The sequence below is a fragment of the Convolutriloba macropyga genome, chromosome 11, assembly GCF_964194025.1.
Source record: "Convolutriloba macropyga chromosome 11, txConMacr16.3, whole genome shotgun sequence".
Classification (NCBI taxonomy): Eukaryota; Metazoa; Xenacoelomorpha; order Acoela; family Convolutidae; genus Convolutriloba; species Convolutriloba macropyga.
In genome coordinates, this window is record NC_134478.1 from 45,827,639 (window position 1) to 45,850,226 (window position 22,588).

At 38.5% G+C, this 22,588-nt stretch overlaps 1 protein-coding gene across 1 annotated transcript in view; it reads left to right on the forward strand.

The window, feature by feature from the left end:
* Nucleotides 1-11,782, forward strand: part of LOC142349142 (uncharacterized) — a 247,034-nt gene extending 235,252 nt beyond the window's left edge. Inside the window, exons 24-25 of the mRNA XM_075400557.1 lie at nucleotides 7,472-7,567; nucleotides 11,137-11,782. Coding sequence (XP_075256672.1) covers nucleotides 7,472-7,567; nucleotides 11,137-11,289 — 249 coding nt within the window. The 3' untranslated portion in view covers nucleotides 11,290-11,782. The remainder of the gene's footprint in view (nucleotides 1-7,471; nucleotides 7,568-11,136) is intronic.
* The last annotated feature ends 10,806 nt before the right edge of the window (nucleotides 11,783-22,588 follow it).

The following is a 22,588-nucleotide window of genomic DNA, read 5'->3' on the forward strand; positions in this document are numbered from 1 at the left end:
AAAACACATACACACACAAACATACACAAACACACACGTGCACACACACACACTCAACACGCAAACACACTCACACGCACACAGAAACAAACACACAAACAGAAGCGCGCGCACACACACAAACTCACTCTGACACACGAACACACACACACACACACTGCCATTTCAAGACGTGTATTTCACTGAAGAAGTACTGGATAAAAACTGAAATTCGTTCCGCCTCCCCGCCTCTCAAAAAACACACACACAAACACACACACACACACTCAACACGCAAACACACACACACGCACACAAAAACTAACATACAAACAAGCGCGCACACACACACACAAACTCACACTGACACACAAACACACACACACGCACAAACGCACACAAACACTCACACCCACATCTACACAAACAACAACCAAACAATCAAATAAACACCCATACAAAAACACACAAACACGCACACACTCACAAACTCACAAAAACACGCACACACACGCACACGCAAACACAAGCACACACATATACAAACACACACACGCACACACAAACACACACGCATACACACAACCAAACACACACACACACTCAAAAACTCACGCTTGGAGAGAAAAAAAACAAACAAAAACACACACAAACACGCACACACCCACTGAGAAATACAAACACACACAAGCACACAAAGATAAACACACACAAACACACAAACAATTACAGACACACAGATACACGAGCACGCGCACACACACACAAACACACACAAACACCATACAACTGTTTTAGTTTTTGGTTTTGTTTTACAACTGTCTTTAGTTTTAAGGCTTGACTTAGACTTGATAAGTCTTGAGCAAGTCTTGACATGTTTTCAAAAATCTTACGACTTGAGATAAGACCTGACGGGTACTGATTTTTAATTTCAAGACGCGAGTTTCACCGAATAAGTACTGGATAAAACTTGAAATTCGTTCCGCCTACCCGCTTCTCCACACAAAATTCCCACCAAACACAAACTCTCTCTCTCACATAAACACACGCTCACACCAACAAACACAAACAACAAGCGCACATAAACACATAAACTCACAAACACACAAAAACCCAAAAACACACGAACACCTCAACTATACACAAATCGTTGATGAAGACAATTGTGTTTAGTTTTTGGTGTTTTTACAACTGTTTTTAGTTTGAAGACTTGACTTAGAATTGACAATTCTTGAACAATTCTTGACATATCTTCACAAGTCTTAAGACTTGAGATAAGACCTGATCAGTACTGATTTGTCATTTCAAGACGTGTTTTTCACTGAAGAAATACTGGATAAAAATTGAAAGTCTTTCCGCTTGCCCGCCTCTCAAAACACATACAAACACAAACATACACAAACACACACGTGCACACACACACTCAACACGCAAACACACGCACACGCACACAGAAACAAACACACAAACAGAAGCGCGCGCACACACAAACTCACTCTGACACATGAACACACACACACACACACATGCTGCCAATTCAAGACGTGTATTTCACTGAAGAAGTACTGGATAAAAATTGAAATTCGTTCCGCCTCCCCGCCTCTCAAAACACACACACACCCACACAAACACAAGCACACACATATACAAACACACACACGCACACACACAGACACACACGCATACACACAACCAAACAAACACACACTCAGAAACTCACGCTTGGAGAGAAAAAAAACAAACAAAAACACACACACAAACACGCAAACAATTACAGACACACAGATACACGAGCACGCGCTCACACACGCACAAACACACACAAACACCATACAATTGTTTTAGTTTTTGTTTTTGTTTTGCAACTGTCTTTAGTTTTAAGGCTTGACTTAGACTTGATAAGTCTTGAGCAAGTCTTGACATGTCTTCAAAAATCTTACGACTTGAGATAAGACCTGACGAGTACTGATTTGTAATTTCAAGACGTGTGTTTCACTGAATAAGTACGGATTAAAACTTGAAATTCATTCCGCCTCCCCGCTTCTCCAAAAACACACACCAACACACACACATACACACACAAATACACACACACGCAACACGCAAACACTTACATGCAAACAAAAAATACAAACAAACTAAAGCGCACACACACAAACTAACACTAACACACGAACACACACACAAACGAACACACACAAGCAGGCACACACACACACGCAAAAACAAACACACAATCACACACAAACACACACAAACACACGAACACCTCAACTATACACAAATCGTTGATGAAGACAATTGTGTTTAGTTTTTGGTGTTTTTACAACTGTTTTTAGTTTGAAGACTTGACTTAGACTTGATAAGTCTTGAGCAAGTCTTGACATGTCTTCAAAAATCTTACGACTTGAGATAAGACCTGACGAGTACTGATTTGTCATTTCAAGACGTGTATTTCACTGAAGAAATACTGGATAAAAATTGAAAGTCTTTCCGCCTGCCCGCCTCTCAAAACGCATACACACACAAATATACACAAACACACACGTGCACACACACACTCAACACGCAAACACACGCACACAGAAACAAACACATAAACAGAAGCGCACACACACACAAACTCACTCTGACACACGAACACACACACACACACACACTGCCATTTCAAGACGTGTATTTCACTGAAGAAGTACTGGATAAAAATTGAAATTCGTTCCGCCTCCCCGCCTCTCAAAACTCACACACACCCACACAAACCCACACACACAATCAACACGCAAACACACACACACACACGCACACAAAAACTAACATACAAACAAGCGCACACACACACACACACAAACTCACACTGACACACAAACACACATACACAAACAAACGCACACAAGCACACACACACACACACACACGCAAAAACAAACACACAAACACCCACAAACACAAACACCAAAAACACACGAACACCTCAAATATATACAACTGGCGAAAACAACTGTGTTTAGTTTTTGTTTTTTTTTAACAATTGTCTTTAATTGTGACGTTGATTTAGATTTGATAAGTCTTAAGCAAATCTTGGCATGTCTTCACTAGTCTTAAGAATTGAAACAGGACAGTATCAGTACTGATTTGTCATTTCAAGACGTGTGTTTCACTGAATAAGTACGGATTAAAACTTGAAATTCATTCCGCCTCCCCGCTTCTCCAAAAACACACACACACATACACACACAAGTACACACACACGCAACACGCAAACACTTACACGCACACAAAAAATATAAACAAACTAAAGCGCACACACACAAACTAACACTAACACACGAACACACACACAAACGAACACACACAAGCAGGCACACACACACGCAAAAACAAACACACAATCACACACAAACACACACAAACACACAAACACCTCAAATATACTCAAATCGTTGGTGAAAAAAAACTGTGTTTATATTTTGGTTTTTCTACAACTGTCTTTAGTTTCAATAATTGACTTAAATTTGACAAGTCTTGAGCAAGTCTTGACATGTTTTCACAAGTTTTAAGACTTGAGATATGACCTGAACAAAAATGATTTGTCATTTTTTAGATTTGTATTTCACTGAAAAAGTACTGGATAAAACATGAAACTCGTTCCGCCTCCTCACCTCTCAGAAAAACACACACAAACACATACAGACACACAAGTACACAAACAAACTCAACACGCAAACACACGCACACGCACACAGAAACAAACACACAAAAAGAAGCGCGCACACACACAAACTCACTCTGACACACGAACACACACACACACACACTGCCATTTCAAGACGTGTATTTCACTGAAGAAGTACTGGATAAAAGTTGAAATTCGTTCCGCCTCCCCGCCTCTGAAAACACACACACACCCACACAAACACACACACACACTCATCACGCAAACACAAACACACGCACACAAAAACTAACATACAAACAAGCGCGCACACACATACAAACTCACACTGACACACAAACACACACACACACAAACAAACACACACAAGCACGCACACACACACACACACACGCAAAAACAAACACACATTACCCAAAAACACAAACACACACAAAAACACACGAACACCTCAAATATATACAACTGCCGAATACAACTGTGTTTAGTTTTTGTTTTTTTTAACAATTGTCTTTAGTTTTGACGTTGATTTAGATTTGATAAGTCTTAAGCAAATCTTGGCATGTCTTCACTAGTCTTAAGAATTGAAACAGGACCATATCAGTACTGATTTGTCATTTCAAGACGTGTGTTTCACTGAATAAGTACGGATTAAAACTTGAAATTCGTTCCGCCTCCCCGCCTCTGAAAACACACACACACCCACACAAACACACACACACACTCATCACGCAAACACAAACACACGCACACAAAAACTAACATACAAACAAGCGCGCACACACATACAAACTCACACTGACACACAAACACACACACACACACAAACAAACACACACAAGCACGCACACACACACACACACACGCAAAAACAAACACACATTACCCAAAAACACAAACACACACAAAAACACACGAACACCTCAAATATATACAACTGCCGAATACAACTGTGTTTAGTTTTTGTTTTTTTTAACAATTGTCTTTAGTTTTGACGTTGATTTAGATTTGATAAGTCTTAAGCAAATCTTGGCATGTCTTCACTAGTCTTAAGAATTGAAACAGGACCATATCAGTACTGATTTGTCATTTCAAGACGTGTGTTTCACTGAATAAGTACGCATTAAAACTTGAAATTCATTCCGCCTCCCCGCTTCTCCAAAAACACACACCAACACACACACATACACACACAAATACACACACACGCAACACGCAAACACTTACATGCAAACAAAAAATACAAACAAACTAAAGCGCACACACACAAACTAACACTAACACACGAACACACACACAAACGAACACACACAAGCAGGCACACACACACACGCAAAAACAAACACACAATCACACACAAACACACACAAACACACAAACACCTCAAAAATACTCAAATCGTTGGTGAAAAAAAACTGTGTTTATATTTTGGTTTTTCTACAACTGTCTTTAGTTTCAAGAATTGACTTAAATTTGACAAGTCTTGAGCAAGTCTTGACATGTCTTCACAAGTTTTAAGACTTGAGATATGACCTGGTCAATAATGATTTGTCATTTTTTAGATTCGTATTTCACTGAAAAAGTACTGGATAAAACATGAAACTCGTTCCGCCTCCTCACCTCTCAGAAAAACACACACAAACACATACAGACACACAAGTACACAAACAAACTCAACACGCAGACAAACACACACGCACACAAAAAAATAAACATACAAACGCAAGCACGCACACACACACACGCAAAAACAAACACACAAACACCCACAAACACAAACACACACAAAAACACGAACACCTCAAATATATACAACCGGCGAATACAACTGTGTTTAGTTTTTGTTTTTTTTTAATAAATGTCTTTAGTTTTGACGTTGATTTAGATTTGATAAGTCTTAAGCAAATCTTGGCATGTCTTCACTAGTCTTAAGAATTGAAACAGGACCATATCAGTACTGATTTGTCATTTCAAGACGTGTGTTTCAGTGAATAAGTACGGATTAAAACTTGAAATTCATTCCGCCTCCCCGCTTCTCCAAAAACACACACAAACACACACACACATACACACACAATTACACACACACGCAACACGCAAACACTTACACGCACACAAAAAATACAAACAAACTAAAGCGCACACACACAAACTAACACTAACACTCGAACACACACACAAACGAACACACACAAGCAGGCACACACACACACGCAAAAACAAACACACAATCACACACAAACACACACAAACACACAAACACCTCAAATATACTCAAATCGTTGGTGAAAAAAAACTGTGTTTATATTTTGGTTTTTCTACAACTGTCTTTAGTTTCAAGAATTGACTTAGATTTGACAAGTCTTGAGCAAGTCTTGACATGTCTTCACAAGTTTTAAGACTTGAGATATGACCTGGTCAATAATGATTTGTCATTTTTTAGATTCGTATTTCACTGAAAAAGTACTGGATAAAACATGAAACTCGTTCCGCCTCCTCACCTCTCAAAAAAACACACACAAACACATACAGACACACAAGTACACACACAAACTCAACACGCAAACAAACACACAAGCACAAAAAAAAATAAACACACAAACGCAAGCGCGCACACACACACACAAGCAAAGACAAACAAATAAACACACACACACACAAACACACGCTAACACAAACTCGCACAAAAACACAGGAACACCTCAAGTATACACAAATCGTTGATGAATACAACTGTGTTTAGATTTTCGTTTTTTTACAATTGTCTTAAGTTTTAAGACATGACTTAGACTTGGCAAGATGTGAGCAAGTCCTGACATGTCTGCACGGGTCAAGACTTGAGATAAGACCTGATCAGTACTGATTTGTCATTTCAAGACGCGTATTTCACCGAAGAAGTACTGGATAAAAATTGAAATTCGTTCCACCTCCCCGCCTCTCAAAACACAAACACGCAAACACACATACACACACACACACACACACACGTGCACACACACACTCAACACGCAAACACACACACACGCGCAAACAAAAACCAACACACAAACACAAGCGCGCGCACACACACAAACTCACACTGACACACGAAAACGCACACACACACACACACACACACACACACACACACACACACACGAACACACACAATTAGGCACACACACGCGCAAACACAAACACGCAAACACAAACACAAATACACATAAACACAAACACACACAAAAATACACATAAACACAAAGACACACAAAAACACACGAACACCTCAAGTATACACAAGTTGTTGACGAATACAGCTGTGTTTAGTTTTTAGTTTTTTTTCACAACTGTCTTTAGTTTTAAGACCTGACTTAGACTTGACATGTCTTGAGCAAGTCTTGACATGTCTTCACAAGTCGTCAGACTTGTAATAAGACCTGATCAGTACTGATTTGTCATTTCAAGACGTGTATTTCAAGACACTCAAAAACCCACACACAGGGAGAGAAAAACCAACAAAAACACACACACACACCTACACAAACAAATAAATACACACCCACACGCACACACGCGAACACACACACACGTACACACACACACAAACACGCACACACCAAACACACACGCGCACTCACAGATAGAGACATACAAACACACACATGCAAACACACTTAAAAGCTCAAAAACACACAAACACACACAAACACACACAAACACAAACAATCAAAAACACCCACAAACGCCTCAAATATACACAAATCGTTGGTGAATACAACTGTCTTTAGTTTTTGGTCTCTTTAGTTGTAACATTGGTGCTGTTGTTGCTTTCTTCTGTAGGTTGGGAACATGGAAGTGAGACACAGTATAATGTCAAGTGTCATGAGAGATGACCAGGAAGAAGCTATGAAGGAGAGGGAGGAACTCAGAGACCAGGTAGGTCAAGTGTCCTATGCCTAATCCAAGCCACTATCAGAAATTGATAAGTCCAACATTATTGCAAAGATTCAGAACTATGAGCATGGTTTGCATGTTTTTAAAATTATTAGTTCTTCGAATAAATTTAACTGATCAAATTTTACTGAAAAAATTATAAGAATATATATGACTTCTGAATAAATTTACCTGTTCACATTTATTTCCTGAAATCATACAGATTTTAACGGGTGCGGTAAGATGTCGATTATTAGATTGTGGTACACGCTATTAATAATATGCTGGTCCGTATAAAGTAATATGTTGCCATGATGCTTGAGGTGTAAATTCACTTTGTTCCACTTACTGCGGAATAACTTCCAGGGAGCGTAAATTTGCACAACCGCTGAGTCAAAACCTGATATTTAAAAAGTCGACAAATTCTTGACAAAGATTGACTGATTGTCTTGACCCAGATCATATAAGCAATGTAAACCGGTGCTGAATCAAATAATTTCTCAGTGTGTGTTTTCACTATAAACATATGATCATGTCACTTCTTACCATACGTAATTACAGACAAAATAGTCTGTGCAGAGTTAAAACAGCAATGATTACAACTTAGTTTACACTGTTCAGAATTAATTTTCTGACTTTTTTTATCAATGAACAGTATTCAAGTCGTAGTAACAAAAGTTATTACAGAAAAAAACCACTTAACTACACTCTGAGAAATAAATAAAACGCATGAGCAAAATGCCTAGTTTGTGATTGATTAATAAAACTATTGTGCATCGAAAATGATTCATTTTTCCAATCGCAGTATTTGGAGTCTTTTGAATTTGAAAAGTATTTGGAGTTTGACATGAACTAGCCGCCATTCCTTTGAAATGACACTTCATTCACTCCGCATGACAATTCTCTTTGAAAGGTTTTTGCTTTCTCTTTTGTGCATGCCGGTCAGTTTTGTATACCACTGGATGCAATTGGATAATTAGCGATTTTAACAAAATTAATCTGAGTGAGGTAAAACTCACTGAGCACACCGAACTCCTCAACTGTGGATGCAACAAGTTCAGCAGCCCGCAAGGAGGTCAAAGGACAATAATACTCTGCATTTGGAAGCCAACAACATTTGGAACCCACTAAAGATATGAAACAAAAAAGACAGCTGCAAGCTCGCTATAAAATATTTTGAATAAAAGAGATGAAAAATTTTCGATTTGTTAAAACACTCAGGCAAGAGCATGCAGATTAGGCAGTTTTTATTACGTCTCCTTTTACCGTAGTAGAATACCGTCACCAGTCCACCACCACACCTACTAACACACAACCAATCCTAGCATTACCACCACCAATCGCGCCGCCACTCCTATTAAAACCATCAACAGCCCCTCACAACCACTAGTAATACAACCCACCGTTTCCCGGCCACATCTAGAATTACCACCACGAAGTCCACCTTTCTCCCTTAGTAATGCCTCCACCAGTACCGCGATTTCAACTATCTTGTTTGGGCATCGATGGAAAAATTAAAATTTTGTTTGAAAGTTTTTAGACTTACTATGATTTTAGTTTGAGCAGAGAAATGAATTAAAAATCCTCTGTCAAGGCTCAATTCATGGAAAATTGTTATCTTAGCATCGTTTTTGAAAGAAAAATCACTTATAAAACTATACAAGAGTACTGATATAGCCTTTTTATTCGAACATCATGGACCAGTAATCTATTGACAATAAAGTCAAGGGAGCTAGATTTGGGAGTTGAAGAATTTTCAAAAAATGACAGCCCAATTCATTAAAACTGTTATAACAGGTATGTAGCTCTCAGTTGCGCGTGTAGGCAAAAGCAATTAAGCAGCAACACAGTTTGTAAATAAAGCGTAAATAAGAGTTCGAAATTCAGAAGCGCAAATATTTCGTAGAATCACATGTCAAGGAGTACTTGACATAAAATTTGATATTTAAAACATTTCATTGTTTCAGAAAGAAACTAATAGAAGCCCCACTTTAAGCCTTTCAAAATTAATAGATGACTTAGTTTCTAAAAAGAAGTAATTTCTGAACGACAATAGAAAGACTCAAGTTTGCTAAAATTACTAACTATATAGTCACTTCGTTAATCACTTCGTTATTATCTGAATAAGTCTGGCCATTGCTAAGAGTTCTCTAGATTTGTCTCAGTTTCGTTAGAATTGTTTTTGTGAAAAAAGTTTTAAAATCTATATCATCTATAACTAGGATCCTTAAAGGGCACCATATGAGTTCCTGTAGTCCAAAACGTTCGATTTGCTTGGTATGCTCGGTTTCAAGCGTAAGAAATTGTTAGTATGTTTGGTTTGGAACGTAGGGAAGCTTCGGTATGTTCGGTTTAGCAAGATTCGGTATGTTCGGTCTGAAACGTAAGAAAGATTCGGCTTGTTCGGTTTAGCCAGATTCGGTTTGCTGGATTAATAGAGGTAAGGAATCTTTGGTTTCATATGATGAAAACGACGATCCCAGTGGTTCTGGTATTTTTATTGTGTAAGACCTGATAAGATGCTGATCAAAAATCTTTATCGTGTCAGATAAAGTCTGGTCATACACGATAAAAATTCTGCTCTACGTGAACTTCAACCGTGTAAGATCTGATAAGATAATTATCAGGTCTTATAAGATAATAATTCAATTTTGCTGAATTGTTACCTTATAAGATCTGATAAGTCTTTTATCAGATTTTATCAGATATTAATTCAATTTTGCTAAATTGTTATCTTACAAGATCTGATATGTATCTTACCAGATCTTACACGATAAAAGTGCACGTAGAACTGAATTTTTAATGTGTAAGATCTGATAACACATGTTTTAATGATTTCAATATAACCGTATAACGTTTTCAAGTTCCTATTAAAATAAAAAATAATCGGTCAATTAACCACTTTTGAAACAAAAAAATGTTTGTTCGTTCTATTTGGAAGGCAGTATTATTCTGAGTCCTAACTAGGTACTATGGCTAAACTTAGAAGTCCAAGATAGTTTTGGTCTTTGAAGATAATTTTACAGCCTAGTTTAATAATTACAGCCTCAAAAAAGCCCCTAACTCTCGAAAAACCTTTTCACAATATCTTATAAGTCTCAAAAGACAATAAAAGAGAATTTTCTCTTTGTTGCTCTGACACTTAAGTGTTGCATGTGGTAGCGTTTTGGCTACTGCTTAAAAGCAATCCTGAAGTGTCTTCAATATGAAGAACATATCAAACTTAAAGATTTTTTTCGTATAAGATCTGATAAAAAATCTCTTCAAAAAAGATGCGTCATAGCTTTCCGAATGTTTATCTTACAAGATCTTAAAACATTATTATAAGATCTTACACGATAAACACTTTTTGTCAGGCAAAATCTTGCACAATAAAAATTCTCAAATTTCTGCGGATATCCACGATTTCCTATGTTTAAAAACCGACATTCTCTCGACTAAGGTGTCCACATTTAAAGGGTACAGAAACACTGGAGATCTACTAGTGGAGTAGTAGTGAAATACTGATGTATTGTTGTGAGGCCGTTGTTGTTGTGTTTTGCTGTTTACCCTGATTAAACGTCTTTCTTCAGGTCGATGACTACAGAGCTAAGTCACTGGTGAAGAAGAATTCTGGCACAATATACCGGACTCTGAAGAAAGAGTCACTCAAGTACAGCATGGGCAAGAGTGGGTCCAAGTCATTCAATGAACAGGACGAAGATGAAGATGATGACATGCTGTGAACGGAATAAGCAACAAACAAAACATTAAACTAAACAAACAAATACAAACAAACACGAAAAACAAAACTATAATTTAGAGAAAACTGGATTGACAAACCGTAAACAACGCGACAAAAAAAACTGTTTAGGAGGGTCTCCCCCCCGCCCCCCGTACACACTCAATTATGATAAAATCCCCCCCGTACACAATTCCCCATTATGATATCATTGCGATACTCGGGTTATACGTCATATGGCCACAAAGCTGACCGAGGGTAAAGACCTCAAAAATGATCAACTATGGTGTTCAAAGACAATAAAACCAATCGATCATAGAACAAAAAAAAGAAAAAGAAAAAACCGAACAGAGCGTTTGACATAGGATGAGAAATAAAATTAAACTAATTTAATGATACTTTCAACTAATATTGCTATTTAGCGCAGCGATTTGTTTAGATTTCAATTATTTTGATCCATGAATGATTACTGAATGAAGTTCCAGCCGTTTAATGTGAAGAGCTGATTTTCATTGTTTCAAACTTGAAAGGTCAAAAATTGAAGCAATTACAGGTTCAGATTTAGATCTTGGCTTTTTAGAAAGTTCATACATAACTAAAGTGTTGACTTCATACTTAACCTTGTATGATTTTAAGTTCAAAAGTATTCGAATTGCGAGGTATTGGTTATGTCGCTAATTAACGACCAAATGATCCTGCAACGTTAAACAATAATTAATTACATCGATGTAAAAAAGTTATCACAATACACTTCTGGGCTGTATGGTACAGTTCTGAGAGTCGATATGAAGTCGGAGATTAGATGCTTTTCGTCTTACACTATCTACAGATTGACGTTTAACGAGCACTATGTTTTTCAGTTGAAACGAGTGTCTCTTCTTTTGGTCTTGCAAGTAATTAGGTCAACTAAGCTTGCTTGAAACAGTCTGCAGAAAATAATTGAGTAAAAATGCGCTCAATCAAACAAATATATGTGATCTGGTTTCACTTTTTCCATCCAAAATCAAAATTCACTTATTTAATCCGAATCTGTTTTTGTAACTAATACCAAAACATAGCTCAGAAATCCCACTTTTGAAGTTATATGAGACAATTTATAGTATTCCTTAATATGAGATTTTTTTTTGTACCGATAGGCTGCTTGTTTTGAGTTTTATGGAGTTACGAAGAGCAATTAGTCCCTACATCAATCCTAATATGCATTGGTTGAAATGCACGTGAGAAAGGTCACTTTCATTTTGTGGTTTCATGCACAACAAAAGTTCGTGTGTTTTGTCTCAAAGTAAAATTCAATTTTTGCGCAATCAATTCAATTAGATCACTTGAGAAAACTAAAACATGGAAGAATTTTTTGTTTTATATTGGTATAACTACTTGTCTGTAACGATATTTTCGGATATTTCTTTTGTGCAATGACACAAAAAAATACAGCATATTACCTAGCCATGCTTCTTCAAATTGCAGCTCTCAAAACACCCCTCAACAATTATTGGAGCCTTGTAAAGAGCCTTCGCCTGTCCCTCAACGGCTTGTAATTAGGTGCTTCTCTCTCCTTTATTTTTTAACCCGAACCCTAATTGAGACAACCGAACAAAAACGACCAAATATTGTAAGAAATTTTGGATATGTTCAGTTTCAAAAAAAAGAAAGGGTCGGTACGTTCGGTTTGTTTGGCATTGTTGGATTAGAACGTTAGAAAGATTCGGTAATGCAGTTTTTGAACGCCAGAGAGATTACGAAAACACTTAGATCTAAATTGAAACGTTTCATAAAACCACGCAATTTCATTTGGGATATTGTGTATGTTATTTTGGACTTCGTTAAAAATCAATCGTATGAGAAATAATACTGACACGGAATATTACCCTAAAAAGTACACTGTCATTGAAAAATTCGTGTAAATTACACTGCGAGTGGTCTTTTTTGTAAAAGTTTCTGATCGCTATATTACTTTATTGACTAAAATTTTGTTCTCGCCAAAGTGCGGATACACAGACATTCAAACTATTTGCTTGTATATACTTATCAGGATTTGAACATATATCCAATTAAAATTCTTTTTGATCAGTATGTGAACATATCTAACCATTTATGATTCTATTTTTGTTATTTTTCTTGTGCGAAGCAAGCGGGCGGCAGGCCACAGTAATGTATTAATGCACCGATGACATCAGATGTCAGGACTCAACGGCGGCAAGTTGTGCGTAGAAAAAATTGTGTGAGTGAGGAGCATAGCGAAAATTGAAGCAAAAACATTAACACACCACAACTGGAGCCGTTGCCTCCTAGCATCTGGTGTCATATGCGCTTTTATACACTACTAGTATGCCCTAGTTCCTTGCCAATTCTTTGTTCGAGCTTTATTTTTAAAAAAATCAAGGGCAAAAACTTAGACAATCTCACAAACAAAGACCACCATAAATAAGTCTTTGTAAACGTACGTAATCAGGATAATCATCGAAACAAAGAAAACTGGCAACAAAATAACTCATCATTTAAAAACAAATCTTTTCTGAGCAATAACAAAATGGGTTGCTCAGTAGATTTTAGATGAGTGTTGAAAAGTGAAGGTTTTCTGATTTCTTGGCTTCAAAACCATTGTCCTCAAACTTGAAAGGTCATAAATTGAAGTAATTGCAGTTTCAGATTTAGATCCTGCCTTTTCAGAGAGTTTTTACATAACCAAAAAGGTGAATTTTTACTTAAACTCGTAAAAAAATCTGAATTCGGGGTATTGGTTATGTCGCTAATTTATGATCGAATGATCTTTCCACGTTAAACAAAATAATTAATTACCTTGATGTGAAAAAATTATCACAATACACTTCTGGTCTGTATGGTACAGTTCTAGGAGTAGATATAAAGTCGGAGATTAGATGTTTTTCGTCTTGGACTATGTTCAGATTGACGTTTAACGAGCACTATGTTTTTCAGTTGAAACGAGCGTCTCTTCGTTTGATCTTGCAAGTAAATAGGTCAACTAAGCTTGCTCGAAAAATTCTGCAGAAAATATTTAAATATTTAAGAAAATATTTAAGAAAAAATTGTTCAGAAATTTAGGAAAATTAATTTGAGAAAAATGTTCAGATATTTAAAAAAATTAAGAAAAAAAAGTGTTTCTTCCTTTCGTCTTGCAAGTGAATAGGTCAACTAAGGTTGCTTGAAAAAGCCTGCAGAAAATATTTAAATATTTTAAAAAGTTTTTAAGAAAAAAATGTTCTCAATCAAACAAAAATATGTGATCTGTTTTCATATGTGATCTGGTTTCATGTGTTCTGGTTTCGTCCAAAATCAAAATTCACTTAGATATTCCAAATCTGCTTTTGTAGGTAATACCAAAACATAGCTCAGAAATCCCATTTTTGCAGTTATAAAAGACATTATTTTATAGTATTATCATTAAGATGAAATTTTTTTGTACCGATAAGCTGCTTGCTTTGAGTTTTGTGGAGTTACGAAGAGCAGTTAGTCCCTACATCAATTTTAATATGTATTCTTGAAATGCAGGTGAAAAAATTCATTTTCATTTTGTGGTTTCATGCACAATAAACCTCATGTGTTTTGTCTAAAAGCAAAATTCATTTTTTGCACAATCCATTCAATTAGATCACTTGAGAAAACAAAAAAGTGGAAGAATTTTATTTGTATAACTACTTATCTGTAACAATATTTTCCGGTATTTTTTGTGCCTTGACACAAAAAAATACAAGATAATACCTAGCCATGCTTCTTCAAATTGCAGCTCTCAAAACACCCTTCAACAATTATTGGAGCCTTGTTAAAGCCATCCGCCTGTTACTCAACGGCATTTTCTAGTCGCTCTTCTCTCCTTTTTTACAATCCAAACCCTAAATGAGACGACCGAACAAAAACGACAACATTTAGTGTGAAATGATAGATATGTTGGGTTTCAAAAATAAGCAAGGGTCGCTACCTTCCGTTTGTTCGGCATTGTTGGTTTAGAGCGCAAGAAAGATTCGGTATTGCCATTTTTGGACGCAAGAGAGATTCAAAAAATTCTCATAAGAATGTGCAAGTTTAATAGCAAAATTGGTCTGCTCGTTCTCAATAGTAAATTAACCAAAATAAATTTCTGTTGTCTAACTGGTGACTAACTTACATTCACTTTATTTTGACATACTTTCAGGAAATTAGAAGCAGAGTTCCTGACGGCTGGTTACGTTTGAAACCAAACATACTGACCGTTGTTTATTTGGTCTGCCGGATTAATCTGCGGTTAAAAACCAGAGGATGAAATTTTATGGTATTTCTGTTTACAAACCAACTTAAAAGACGACGATACGGAATTTCTCTTAGGTTTAAAAAACGACCATATGGTATCTCTCTTGCTTTTAAAAAACGAAAATACCGGATCTCTCACGTTTAAAACACAATTTTACCGAATTGGGCGTACGCTTAAAACAACGGTTACGAATCTTTCTTTTGTTAAATTAGAACAAATACGATTATGCCGATTAAAAAATCGCAGGAAAACTTAACATTTTTGGCTAAAGAAAACATGGTGACATCAACGATTTTTATTCTTAATAACGAAGATTTCTCGACTAAAGAAAAAAATAAATAGCATTGGCGCGCTGCAAATTTAGCAACTCAAATTCGAGAGCTAATTTTATTTGCATTGCAGTAGTAAAATAACGAGTCGAACGGAGAAAAACTGAGAAAAATTGGGAAAATTTGTTCAATTGCTGTTGGCGCCACTTCAAATCAGCTAGAAAAGCCATCAGACAGCAAGAAATGACTTTTGAAACTGAAAAAATCTAGAAGTTGACAAAACTCAAAAATGGTCAAAAATGAAAAATTTTACAAGTTGGGACCGAAAATCTGTACACCCCCCCATTTTGGGAAGGCAAAACCCGAGCAACCCGAGGTTATGGCAGACGGTTAGGGTTACCTCTAAGCTATTCATGGACCCAACGAACGTTATTCCATCAGACCCACAAGTGTGGCTATTAGCACATAAATGGTGCAAAATTGGCATTTTTCAATATTTTGTTATTTATTGTTAAATTTCTTAAGTTGTTTATTTATGATTCTTTAGATGATCATTAAAGGTGAAATACCGTAAATTCGTGGAATTTAGAGCTACGTAATAGCCATCCGTGCTTATGTCAACAAAAGTAAATATTGCAGTAATTTGACATTTACTATGTAAACAATGACCTAAATCATTTTCATGATTAACCAATCAGAAACAAGTAGCGATGATGTTATAAAAGATAAATATTTGATTATTTACCTTAACCCAATTGTTTGATTAGTCAAACCGTATTGTATTTAGAACCATTAGAAACTCTTAACAAGAGCAGTTGGCTCTCAGATAGACTAAAATTTGATTCTTTAACAACTTTAGTCTTTTTTGCTAAGTTTTGCTAGATCTTAAGATCTTGCGAGTTCTAAGTTAGTTGAGCTTACTTAATGAGAAGTTTGCAACAATACTAGCTACTGGCTGAAGCCTTACAAACTTCAGCACGAGATTGATCATAGACTATCACTAAGGATTTTCTTAACTTCAATCAATAAAATTAAAGTTACAGTCCTTTAATACGTCCGAGCGACTAATTATTTCTGCGAGATCGTTAGTCAATCGAACCCAGTGAAGAACCAGGCCGGCGTAAAACTCGAGAACCAAGCTGTGACATATCGGTTCCGCTGAGATTCTTGAGCAGGTCCGCCGACCCGGACAACAACAGCAGTAACACAAACAACAACGAATCTTCGATTCAACCTGGTGGACCAAAACACAACCAGCAACGATGGCCAGCAAAAGTCCCAACAGACACTGGAAGACGGCTGATTGGAAGCCGAGTGGTCAACTCAAGACGTTAGAGAAAGAGCAAGCTGATCTACTCAAGTCCTTCTCCAGACACCTCAACGAGCTAGAAGGCTACCTGACACAAAACAAAACAATGACAGCCGAAGGTGCTTATTGATGTTTCTTCGAGACGTACGACAACTTGGAAGACAACCGACAACAGCAGAGGTTACTATTAAAACCAAAGTACTTTGAAAGCTTTGACAATGACACCAAGCGTATGTTAGAAGAAAAGAGGAAGGTTTTGCGATGGGTAGTTGACAGAATACTAGATCTCCAATTCTTTGAAAATTGTCGCGCAGTAGTCGTCGACTACCGGAAAGACACATTGCGAGTGTACAAATTATTGGGAGATTATGTTCCAATCGAAAACGAATTGTCAGAACTCGAAAAGAAACTGAAAGTAGAAGATTTAAGCGAACCCGAAAAACAGATACTGCGTGATCAGGCGGAACGGTTATTAGAAAATTTAGATGAAGTTTTAGCAGAAGTTCTTCAAATAAGGAAGACAGAAGCTTGTCCCCATGAGTTTGCGGGTTTCATTAATGCTAGGAGTCATTATCAAGACCTGATCAAACAGTACAGGCTCAGCAAGGATTGTGGAAACCAAACATCGTTAGTGTCGACTACATCGGCTGGTGACAGAGACCCAAAAGACGAAACTGTAACTGATACAGGAGCAATAGAAAACGCTGAGGAGAACAACGAGGTCTCTTCCAAGCATTCAACTATACATGGAAGCAGAAAACAGCCCAGTATCGCCAACTCGCGATCATCAAAAAGGCGACAGATCGAAGAAATGGAGCTCGAAAACCTAACAGTAAAGAAAGAAACAGAGCAACGATTGCGAGAGCGCCAGTTGGGGTTAGAGCAGGAGCGTGAAGAAATAGAACTTCGTCGCCAGTAAGAAGAGTTCCGTTTACAACAGCAACAAGAAGAACAAGAGTTACGTCTAAAGATGCAACAAAAAGAAGATGAACTGCGTCTTCGACAGCATGAGCGAGCACTTGAAAACAAAAGAAAGAAAGCAGAGGAAGAAGAAGAAGAAAGACGTATGAAATTTGAGCTGACCAAAGAAAGCTCAAGAGCATCTGGATCGGTGGCAGATGAGATAGGAAGTGTTGGATCAAAACAAAATCACGAAAGAACAGCAGGGTGGGCAGAATCAGTGGCTCAAAAGTCTGTCCATAAACGGCCACTATCTCCAAATGTTGTCATCGAACCACCAACGAATGTCACACAGGAGAGAGTTGACAAGGGTTTCAGCACTTACCCGAAAACTGCCCCGCTGTTCCAACAGGGTGAAGGACTTTTCTCAACGCAACTGACAGAACCATGCATTCTCAAGAAACCAGAAGTCCTTAAACCAATTAGAGTAAAGGACCCATCAGCACCGCCGTTGACAAGAACGACGTTTCAGCAACAGGGAACGTCAGCAGTTCAAACTAGAAACAGGAGTCAGAGTCCCATCAACAACTCTCGAAACAGGTCTGCCGAGAGCAGAAACAGGAGCACAATGAAACACACCACTCCCCAAGTCATTTACCAACCAGTATCAAGAAGTGGTGCCAGTGGCTTGCCAAAACTAAAACTGACTGAGTTTTCAGGAGACCCACTGGAGTGGCCAGAGTGGTCAGGTCTTTTTGATGTTGTTGTGCATCAAAAGCCAATCAGCGATACGGAAAAGATGCAATACCTGAAGAGCAGCCTCACGGGTCAAGCAAAAGCAGCAATATCGGGAATGGGATTCAGCTCACAATCATACTATCATGCTTGGGATATACTCTGTGAGAAGTATGGCAGATCAGATTTCATAATCAACGCTCAATTCAAGAAAATACATACCCATCCTCCAGTTCGGCATGACGATTCTACGAGCATCGTCAAATTCGCAAATGTGGTAACAAATGTAGTAAACTCTTTGACTCAACTTGGATATACATCCGACCTAGAATCAGAAGGAGGGCGAAGTAAAACAACTAGAAAACTTTCTCCGCAACTGAGAGAACAGTGGCTGCAGTACATGCAAGATCGTCGACTACTGACAGGCAACCTGATTGTTTTCAAAGAGTGGCTTGCCTCCAAAGCTGCAATTCATGAGAACTTGTTAGCACAGACAAGCTCGTCATTTGACAGAAACAAATTTCAAAGCCGTGATAAACCGAAGACGAGTACCTTTGCTTCAAACGCTGAAGAGTCGAGCAAACCCAAAAATTTCGAATGTCCCTTCAAAGGCGGACAACACCCCATTTGGACATGTAAAAAATTCAAATCAATGAAAGTAAATGAACGACGAGAGCATGTCCAGAAGTTTCGACTGTGTTTCAATTGTTTGAAACCAGGTCACATGTCGAAGGAGTGCAGAAGCAGGACATGCAGTATACCCAGCTGTGGAAGGCGGCACAACTAGCTTTTGCACAGCGAGCTACCGAAGAAGGAGACTGCAAAGAATGTCTCAGATGCTACAACTGCAGTAGCAACTAACATCACCCAAGCAGGACTTCCAGTGGTACTAATCAAGCTGACAAACAGAGACTTAAGCCTAAATGTACTAGCGATGTGTGATTCGGGATCCTCAATCTCATTTGTGGACAAATCAGTGGTGTCAAAACTCCAACTCCAAGGCCGAAAAGCAGCTCTATCAGTAGCAACTCTCGAAACAGGTCTGCCGAGAGCAGAAACAGGAGCACAATGAAACACACCACTCCCCAAGTCATTTACCAACCAGTATCAAGCAGTGGTGCCAGTGGCTTGCCAAAACTAAAACTGACTGAGTTTTCAGGAGACCCACTGGAGTGGCCAGAGTGGTCAGGTCTCTTTGATGTTGTTGTGCATCAAAAGCCAATCAGCGATACGGAAAAGATGCAATACCTGAAGACCAGCCTCACGAATCAAGCAAAAGCAGCAATATCGGGAATGGGATTCAGCTCACAATCATACTATCATGCTTGGGATATACTCTGTGAGAAGTATGGCAGATCAGATTTCATAATCAACGCTCAATTCAAGAAAATACATACCCATCCTCCAGTTCGGCATGACGATTCTACGAGCATCGTCAAATTCGCAAATGTGGTAACAAATGTAGTAAACTCTTTGACTCAACTTGGATATACATCCGACCTAGAATCAGAAGGAGGGCGAAGTAAAACAACTAGAAAACTTTCTCCGCAACTGAGAGAACAGTGGCTGCAGTACATGCAAGATCGTCGACTACTGAGAGGCAACCTGATTGTTTTCAAAGAGTGGCTTGCCTCCAAAGCTGCAATTCATGAGAACTTGTTAGCACAGACAAGCTCGTCATTTGACAGAAACAAATTTCAAAGCCGTGATAAACCGAAGACGAGTACCTTTGCTTCAAACGCTGAAGAGTCGAGCAAACCCAAAAATTTCGAATGTCCCTTCAAAGGCGGACAACACCCCATTTGGACATGTGAAAAATTCAAATCAATGAAAGTAAATGAACGACGAGAGCATGTCCAGAAGTTTCGACTGTGTTTCAATTGTTTGAAACCAGGTCACATGTCGAAGGAGTGCAGAAGCAGGACATGCAGTATACCCAGCTGTGGAAGGCGGCACAACTAGCTTTTGCACAGCGAACTACCGAAGAAGGAGACTGCAAAGAATGTCTCAGATGCTACAACTGCAGTAGCAACTAACATCACCCAAGCAGGACTTCCAGTGGTACTAATCACGCTGACAAACAGAGACTTAAGCCTAAATGTACTAGCGATGTGTGATTCGGGATCCTCAATCTCATTTGTGGACAAATCAGTGGTGTCAAAACTCCAACTCCAAGGCCGAAAAGCAGCTCTATCAGTAGCAGGGATCCATGGATCACAGGATGTAAAGACTGAAATAGTGCCGATAGCTGTTTCAGCGCATGAGAAGTCTCGACCATTGACAACAGTGCAGTTCTACGTACACGAAAAACTGCAATTGGGTGACCAGAGAAGACCGTTACCCACATCTGAGGAACTTGCCAGATCAGAGCTACAATCTAAACGATGTTCAAGTGATTCTTGGACAAGATTGCTACGAAATTCATCACCCTTTTGAATTCAAGAAGTCAGAAGACAAAGCTGCACCATGGGCAATGAAATCAAAGATTGGTTGGGCTTTAAGTGGACCCCTACCAGCGAAGCAAGCAGCAACTCCTGCGACCACAGCAACAACAATTGCAGACGACAAATTAGCAAACCAGTTGAGTAAGTGGTGGGATGTCGAGTCCAACGCTTCAAACTTCGATGTCACGGGACATTCAAAGGAAAAACAACGAGCAATCAAGACGTTGGAACGAACGACCCGATTCAACGGTGAAAGATACGAAGTTGGACTAAGTAGAGGACGAAGTGAAGTTACCACAGAACTTCTACTCTGCAATGGGGCAACTCAAGTCCTTAGAACGACGCCTACAGAAAGACGGGGCGCTAAAGAAGCGATACCAAGAAACCATCGACACAGATGTCGACGCTGGATACGTTCGGAAAGTAGATCAAGCTGAACTGAATGAAACCAAAGACAAACTGCAATGGTATTTACCACATCATCCCGTCATAAACCCGCACAAACCCGAAAAAGTCAGAAGAGTGTGAAACGCAGCAGCAAAGTCTCAAGGTGTAGCCCTAAAGGACAAACTTTTACCTGGGCCAGACCTGCTGCAGAGTTTGATCGGAATCATATTTCGCTTCCGAGAACACCAAATAGCCTTATCAGTCGATATAGAAGCAATGTTTCTTCAAGTAGCTGTCCCAAAGGATGACAGCCGATGTTTACGATTCCTCTGGAGAGAAGATCCAGAGCGGAGAATAGAAATCTACGAGTACACACGACACGTTTTTGGGGCGAAAAGCTCGCCGACTTGTGCAAATTACGCCTTGCACCAATTGGCGAAAGATAATGCAGTCAACGACGAAAATCTTGTCAAAGCTGTCCAGCGAAACTTCTACATGGACGACTTCCTCAAGTTAGTCAGAGCACCTCAAGAAGCGATTGAAATTTATCAGAAAGTCAGAGACATCCTCATCAAAGGTGGATTCAAGTTGACGAAATGAATAACAAGTGACGAAGAAGTCAAGTCACACATTCCAGAGACAAACAGATCAACGAAAATTGTGAAAACTTTCAAAGCAGAACCACAATCATCCTCAATCCTAGGACTCAACTGGAATGTGGACACAGACAGTCTCATAGTCTGTCGTGGAACTGAGCAAGAAGTTCCAGCAAAAATAACTCAGAGAATTGTCCTATCCTTTGTCTCAGCAGTGTTCGACTCACTTGGGATATGTTCACCATTCACCATACGAATGCGGTTTCTACTCAAAAGCATCTGGGCAGCGATGGGACAAGCATGGGACAAAGAGTTGTCAGCAGAACACTCAAAGCTATTCAGTGATTGATGCTCTGAGTTGAGAGAAATAAGGACAATGTCAATAAATCGACTTTTTTCTGAAAACGGATGCACAAACTT